At 37.8% G+C, this 7,934-nt stretch overlaps 1 protein-coding gene across 1 annotated transcript; it reads left to right on the forward strand.

Annotated features, from left to right (window-relative positions):
- Positions 1-958: 958 nt before the first annotated feature.
- LOC104158785 (transmembrane protein 2-like) lies at positions 959-7,393 on the forward strand (the record flags this gene model as incomplete). The annotated part of the gene is made up of 7 exons (XM_009696519.1): positions 959-1,167; positions 1,702-1,887; positions 3,080-3,299; positions 3,928-3,981; positions 5,183-5,331; positions 6,066-6,172; positions 6,932-7,393. Coding segments are annotated over 7 exons (1,122 nt in total), but the record flags the coding sequence as incomplete, so codon positions are not given.
- Between the last annotated feature and the right edge of the window lie 541 nt (positions 7,394-7,934).

The following is a 7,934-nucleotide window of genomic DNA, read 5'->3' on the forward strand; positions in this document are numbered from 1 at the left end:
AGGGGCAAAGTAAATGTAATTGTCGTTGCCAGGTTTCTTTGAAAGCCTTCTTTGGAAAACCTGGTCCCTGGTTTGAAGAAGGAGATCTCGATGGTGACAAGAACTCAATATTCCATGATCTAGATGGTTCAGTGACTGACTACAAGGATACCTATGTGGGCAGAATGGATAACTACTTGATTCAACACCCTAAATGCGTTAATATTACAGAATGGAGTGGAGTGGTTTGCAGTGGGACCTATGCACAGGCTAGTACTCCTGTAGCTTTCTATTTAGGGCGAGTCTACAATATGAACAGTTTGTGGGAGCAGGAGGAGTGTAAGAACTGCAAAATTACCTATCTTTTCATTTAAAAATTCTTTGACATTTTGACATCTTAAAAATACTTTGATGCATATTACACATTTCAGCCAATTGTGTGTATGATGTTCCCTTTGGCACGCAAACTGGGAGTACAGTATTAGATGCTGCAAGGTAAAACTAAATGTGTATGCATGGCAGAATTCCTATATTGCAACCCTGTCTGCTAAACATTTTTGTATTGGAGGTGTTTTCTTCCAGTGGAGTTCTGTCTCTTTTTCACAGAGTGGGTTTTAGGCACACTTTTTGTTGTTGTTATTGTTTAATGGAGATGTTAAATACCACCTTCTGAATACAAATCTCGCATAGGTTTGATTCCCATTCTGGTTCCTGCTCTTATATGAGTTTGGCCAAGTACCGTAGCTGATTCTGTATATTTTTTTCCCCTCCTTCCCCTTTTTTATGGGGAAGGACAAAATATACAATAGTTTTTCAAATAGGGCAGTTCTTCAGGAGATGTTTGTGTATTGCGTAACTCAGAACATCAAATTGCAGTGTTTTGGCTAATAATGTAGTGATTATTCTTCACTATTTCATTTCCTTTTACTCAATGTCCAAATCTTTCCTCTTTCTTTTCATGCTTCTTAATATCATGTAGGTTTATGTCCAAACCTGGAATGGGCAGAATCTTTCCATGACTATCGTACGAGATGAGTACCCAGCCAATCCCATGGTTCTTCGAGGTATTAATCAGAGAGCTGTCTTTCAACAGTACCAGCCAGTAGTAATGCTGCAAAAGGGCTACACAATACATTGGAATGGAAAAGCTCCAAATGTCACCTATCTTTATCTCATTAACTTCAACAAGTATGTTTACTTCTTTTCATGTCATTGATCCATAAGACAATAATGAAGTAATGTCCTGCAGAATTAGCATGCGTGAGAGTTTGCAACTGTCAGTAAAACTGCATCTTGAGTTGTTTTTTTTTTTTTTTTAATTACAAATACCAAAGTATGAAAAGCAAGAGATTAACTTTAGGTGCAGGTCTATTGCTTAAACTTTTGTCCAGTACAGTGTCTTTAAAGAAAATCCTTTGGAGAAGAGAATGTGCAAATAGTGAAGTTGAGCAGAATTGGAGTTGAATAGTTCAGCATACTTGATTTTGTTGTCAGATAAATTTATGAAATGTCTAAAGTATAAAATCAAATATATCCTGAGAGTATCAAAGTTACTATAACATTTAATGAAACACTTTGTGTAGAGAGGAGAAGAAAGATCTTCCAGTTGAGGGTTTGGGAGCTTTTTATGTTCCTTTTACTTGTCTTTTCAGTGATCTGTTTGCTGCATAACATCATTTAAACTGTTCCTATGGTGAATCATACATTTTATTTTGTTTTCAGGAACGACTGGGTTCGTGTTGGTCTTTGTTATCAACTGAATACAGATTTTGTTATAGTATTGGAAACCTTTCAAAGGCGGTCATCTGCTCTGACAAGCAAGGTAGAGCGCTACGTGCCTGTGTCTTCAATGATGGAGCTTGAAAAGAATCGATCGGACAAGAAGTTTTACTTTGACAACAGTACTGGGTAACTCCTTGTAACTTGACCCTGTTGGAAGATGATTTTTAACGTTAAAATATCCAGTTTGATAGTGTTAAAAGCAACTGATTCAGACACCTGCATAAGAGGAAAGCTGTTGCAAAGGAGTCCAAAGACTGTTTGAAAGAATACTTTATATGACTGAATCTCCAAAATGCAGTGGTTGTCATTGAAATGTCATTTTCCGAAAGCACCACAATTGCCACAGATATTTCCTACCCTATGCCTGGGGAAAATGTGGTAGCTGGCATGCTGCAGAGCAGTGTCTTTCAGGAAGTAACTTCAAAGTCTTTAAGAAAACTGTGCCGCCTTGTTAAACTGAAAATTCTAGAAATTTCTAAGAAGTTTTCTCTTCCAAGAACATTTTAAGAATGTATTTCTGAAAATCCCAATTTGTTTTCAGGCTTCTTGAAAGTACTCGAAAGTCCTAGTGTCTCTTTCGAAAGTACTTCTGACAGAGACCGCTGAGGTCTTTCTGAGAGGTTTTAAGATATGTTCAACTTTGAGTAAAATAAATCCTACATACGTCACTTGTGTGTTTTGCAAATGTTGACCTTTAATTTATGATTTGTTATCTTAGATATTTTGTTTCCTTGTCTGCTACTTTATCTGTCTGTAGTAAATATGCAGATGAATGTAGCTTTTGAAAAGACGTTTACATTTCTTTTGTCTAAGAGCAACAATGATAAGTCAGATATATAATAGAAGAATTACCATTCTCTGTGTACTGTGAACATTAATGACCACTACCTCCTAAATTGCATTTCCAGGCATTTGCAACAGTACAATTCCATTGTCCAGTGCTGGTGGGTGAAACTGAATATTCAAACAGTTACGGCTGGGTATATGCAAAGATCTATGATGAAAGAAAACATTTGTGCTCTGCAGTTTGGTTTTTGTTTCCTGCAAGCCACTGATTTGAGGAGTGGCTGTTCTTTTCAAAGCATATGCATTTATAATCATGTCTCCTTTAATTGTTGGGAATTTCAGATATGTCAGTAGAGACTTCCTAACTCTATTAAACTGTAAATATTTTGAAAAAGTTTGAACAATGGTGCAGAAGTGAGTACTGTAGTTTCTCTGCTTCTGAAAATCATGAAAAGTAGCTGTTAAGGTTTAACATAAATATCTATCTTTGCAGCAATTGATCTGGATTTTTTTTTTCCCCCTTTTTGTGTAGATTACTGTTTTTATTTCTTCAAGCCAAATATAATAGGGATGGTCACAGTTATTGCTCATCTCAGGGATGTGAAAGGATCAAGATTGTGACCAAAGATTCAGCAAAAGGGATCAGTAACTGCATGGCAAAAGCTTACCCAAAGTACTACCAAGGACCAACTGTCATAAAGCAGATGCCAGTAAAAACTACTGTACCATGTACAAAATGCGGCACAACTCAGGTAAAATCAAATAAGCAAAAACTTTCATGAACTATATAGTTGGTGTTGCTGTCTATTCGCTTTAAGGCAAAACTTCAGTCTTTCAGCATAGAATACTGCACCTACCAGTTTGTGATGGTCACATTGTTAATCTCCTGTACACTAGAAGGACCTTGTAGGGCAAAGGTTTCAGGTTTTGTTCTTTGAAAAATACTGCTTCACCTCCTGCTCTGAGTGCCACAGAGAAAGGACATAGGTAGATCTGATATCATGTAGTCCATGTAGGGTAGCTTTGCTGCAGAGGTCTATATGCTGTTGGCCAACCTTCTCTCTTCTTTTTTGGATCTTTGCTTATTAGCATGAACTTGAAATTGCATTATCCATTTTAGCGATACAAGCTGAGAAAAATACTGAAAGAAAGGAATAAAATAGGTTACAGTATACATCATGATATTTATTAGCATTGCTAGTACCATAAATAATGCCACTGACAAATGGATGCATTTGCTTTGGAGCATGGGTGGTCTGTGGTAAATTGTCTGTCATGGTAAGGTATTGAAGATACATGGATATGTGTACTTAACTTCTTTCATTTGATATCTAGATGGTATTCACCAGTGATCCTCACAAAAACTACCTCCTTGTGCAGATTAATTCATCTGGTAAAAAAGAGTTAAGCAGAGGTCAGCAAGCATTTATTTCTGTAAGTATGGTTTTCTTCTAACTGTCTTTCTAGCAGTTTGTATTACAACAGTTGTACAGCTCTGCTTAATGCTGACCTCACTTTTCTTCACTTGAATGAAAGTGTTGGTTCATAGTTTAAAAACCAAACAGTCAAAAAGCTGATGTTTTAACCTTCAGAAAATGAGGCTCCAAGCTCCATTTTTGTATTCGAATCCTTTCCTGCTGGAGAGAAAATTGTACCAGTAAGGGAGAATTTTAAATCTTTAGGTTCGTGTTGAAATCTGGATGGATATATGTTTCTTGATGTCTGCTTTTGAAAAGAAAAAAAAGAAAAAAAACAAAACAAAAAACAAACTAACCCCAACCAAACAAAACCAAACAGCCTGTTAGTTAAATCCATGTTGTTGAAATTGGTTTTGTGCTAACAGATTGGTAAATTAATGGGATGAGTCATCCAAGCCATTAAGCTTTGCTAAACTCCTTCAAAATGGCAGTTATTAAAGAATCCGTAGAGTTTTCTGTATTTGTTCTGATGCAGTCCTGATTAAGTGTAGTAATGTGATACGGTATAAACAGTAGTTTGCATTGATTTTTCTCTTTGGATGCTGAAGGAGACTTGCACATGATGCTGAAATAGCGTTTGCAGACATCTTCATACCACAAAGCTTAAAGTCTGTATGTGGCTTAAATTCTGCAATGTCAGTGCATTAGCTTAGTTGAAATAGTAAAACTCTTGAGCTCTTTAAATAAACAAATGACATGTGAGCAGCATAACCTTAGCAGCTGTAAAGTTGCACAGGAATGTGTGCTGTATCCAAATCAGTAAGAGTGCTCTGTAGGAAGAAACTGGGCTGCAACTGGGCTGCTGCAGAGACAGATTAACTGTACTATTGCCAAGAAGTGCAGGTGATTTGGTATCTGAATTTTAGCTTCCCGAAGCAGGAGCAGTGACTGAGGCATGTGGTAAGTCACCTGAAATGTATAGTCTCCATGTAGAAGCCAGGAAATGAAGGGTCCGAGGCAATTTCGGAAGTCCTACTGAAATCCTTCCCTGAAGGGGGAAAATGAAGAGATGCTAGGGAGAAGCAAGTATTTGTAAGGAAATTACACCACTGAACTAGATGAAGATTAATGCTGAGTACAGTAGAATCACTGTTGGATTCATATTAACTTTAAGAAAGGAAGAAAAAGTTCTTTTCTCTTTTTCTGCTCCCATTCAGGTCAATGACACTATGTTTTCCTTCAAGGATAATGGTATACTTATCGTTGCAGTTGATGCCTGCATTGGCACAGTGTCAGGAAACAAATTATTTTCCGGAGTAGACATTAAGCGTGTAGATGGATATTTAAAATCTGGAATTCCACAAAGGTATGTGTAGTGACCATTTGTTTCCAGGATGTCCTGTAAGCTGCAGCTCTGCTCTCTAGCAGGTATTTAAGTAATGATGTCTGTACAGGAGCAGTGAAAGTGAGCAAGACATGTTTATATACATAAGTTGAGGGGAAAGGAGGAACTTAAGGTTAACTTGCCTGTTAAAATACTTTATTTGAGAAAACAAAGCAATTCAAATTTTGAATACTTAAAATTTTGCAGTGTTGCTTGTCTTTCACTTCAAAAAGAACTTTTTTTTTTAACTAAACATCATGTAATAACACTTCTTTGCTTAAAACAAGAATAACTTTTTGTTGAATAAGGTCACTTAAGGACACTGACAAGGACTATGTCACAAGATATCATCCTCTTCAAAAAAAAAATCCAGGGAGAAAATTGCTTATCATTAAAGAAAGATAAAAAGTTAGAATCAGCATTCTAACAGTCTAATCTTGGATCCATATCTAAAGTTGATTTTTTGATGCAAATATTAAACTATATTTAAATAACGCTTTCCAGTAATTTTGAACTTAAAAGTAAGTTTAAAAGAAAAAATTCTAGGTGGCTGCTTTCTTTCTAGGGTACTTTCTGAGAGGGTTGACTATTTCCATGTCATTTCATGACCTGGCATGAGTACTCTTAAGCAAGTGGACTATGAGCTGTAAAAGCATGTAGCAGAATATTAAGAAAACTTTGTAACAGCTGCTATCTCTTCACCTTTTCTGCTGCAGGTCTGTTGTTCTACTGGGCACAAGAGGTGATGTAGCAATTCCTAATAATTTGTCAGAAGCCTTCATGTCCCTGGGGACAGCCAAACCGCCTTATCTTCAGAGCAGCGGTTGGTGGAAATTTTGCACGTTTCTTTGACACCGCCTTGGTCTGTGTGTTTATGTTGGCGTGGTGGGTTTCTCATGGGGTGTGTGAAAAGGATGCAGCTGGCGGAGAGTGGTTGCCAATTTGCACTGCTGTGGGCTGCTGCGTTTCAGCCCTTGTTGAGAGCTGGGGTGCTGCAGAGCCCTGCAGCAGATGGGGCAGAAGACCCTTCCCGTTGCCCTGAAGGGTGGTGTGTGAAGCCTGATGCAAGCAGAGAAGTGACTGGCACTTCTTTGTGCCTGTGGATTACAGGAAAAGAACCCCAGGCTTTTTTCCAAAAGCCTGTATTTTGTGCCTTACCCAGCAAATCTATTTTTAAACCATCTCCTGTGCCAGGCTAGCATTTCCTGTTTTAACAAAATTTGAAGGTAAGGATGAGAAGCTGTTGGTATTTAGAGGGATGGTCACCTTATAGGCCACATGGGGTAGCTCTCATCCGTTCAGGGCCCTGGCACAAGTTCTGTCTGAGAAAGCAGGTTTTATAACTGTCCCAATAGCTGTGTTTTCAAATTAAGATTTCAGACTTTAATACTGAATATTGAAAAAGGAGTTTGCAAATCAGTATTTCCTTGTGAGGTGCACATGAAGCTGAGAGTGGATTAATGTCCTAAATAATCTGGGGGGAAGAATTTCAGAGGAGCATACCATTCCCTTCCTGACCGGTCTTGTGTTGTGCTTGGATGGGCTTGGCTGGTTCGGTAACACTGAGCTGTTTTTGTCACAGGAAGCTTGGCCTTTGTGGGCTTTAGAGGAAACTTTAAGCCATCCTGGATTAAGCTGTTTACCAGTCCTGCTGGGCATGGGCTCGTTCAGATAGAAAAGTATATCCCTTTACAACTGGAAGAGTATGGCTGTGCCAGAGCAATCAAAAGCCGACGGAAAGACCTTGAGCTTCTGAAGCAGGCTACACGATCTCATTAAGGACTAAGATGTACATAAAAACTGGGGAAGAAAAATGTGAACTAACTTATTTTTTAATTTATGGCATTTTAAACTATATTGTTATCCAAGTAAATCATGTTATTGTCTGACAGATGTTTGCCAGCATTGACTGCTTGAATGCCAATCTGTGCACCTTCTAGTTGTACAAAATATTGAAGATTTTATTAGTATTTGTATAAACAGGTTTCAGAGATTTTTCAGATGTTTGTATTTACTGTAAACAAGTTCCTTCTCTTTAATACTCCTTTTGTATGTGAGAGGGTGTTCATAAAAGCCTTAAATTTTTGATAACAGGTATTGGAGTGCATCTTGGATTACTTGAACGATCAACATTAAAGTCTCTATAAACAGCTTGCATTCGTCATTATAACTTATGCATTTTTCCTCAGCTGTTTAGGTGTTTTTCTGAGGGTTTATTTAGCAGTCAGCTCAGTTACATTCTCAGTCTGTTTTCCAAGTTGTTAAAACCAGTATCCCCTATGCATGCAGCTGGCTCAAGGGTTTTTAACAGCAGTAAAATTTTTGCTTTGCTGTATGAAAGATGGAGAGCGGGGATTTAAAGATACAGCGTGAGGCTGGGTGAGGATTGTATACTGTGCTACAGAGTTTAACAAGGCTATGTGTACCAGCATGGCATACAGAGCAGAAAATGACTACCATTCTTTGGGGTCACTGTTTACTCTTCACCGCTAAATATACAGGTGTCTGTAAGAGTTATGTCAGTAAACAGTCTGGATGTTAAAGCTGCAGTCTTGTGTACAGCTTGACTTCAGCCTTTTCTTTTA

Source organism: Cariama cristata, unplaced genomic scaffold (genome assembly GCF_000690535.1).
Source record: "Cariama cristata isolate BGI_N322 unplaced genomic scaffold, ASM69053v1 scaffold17903, whole genome shotgun sequence".
In the NCBI taxonomy this organism is placed as follows: domain Eukaryota; kingdom Metazoa; phylum Chordata; class Aves; order Cariamiformes; family Cariamidae; genus Cariama; species Cariama cristata.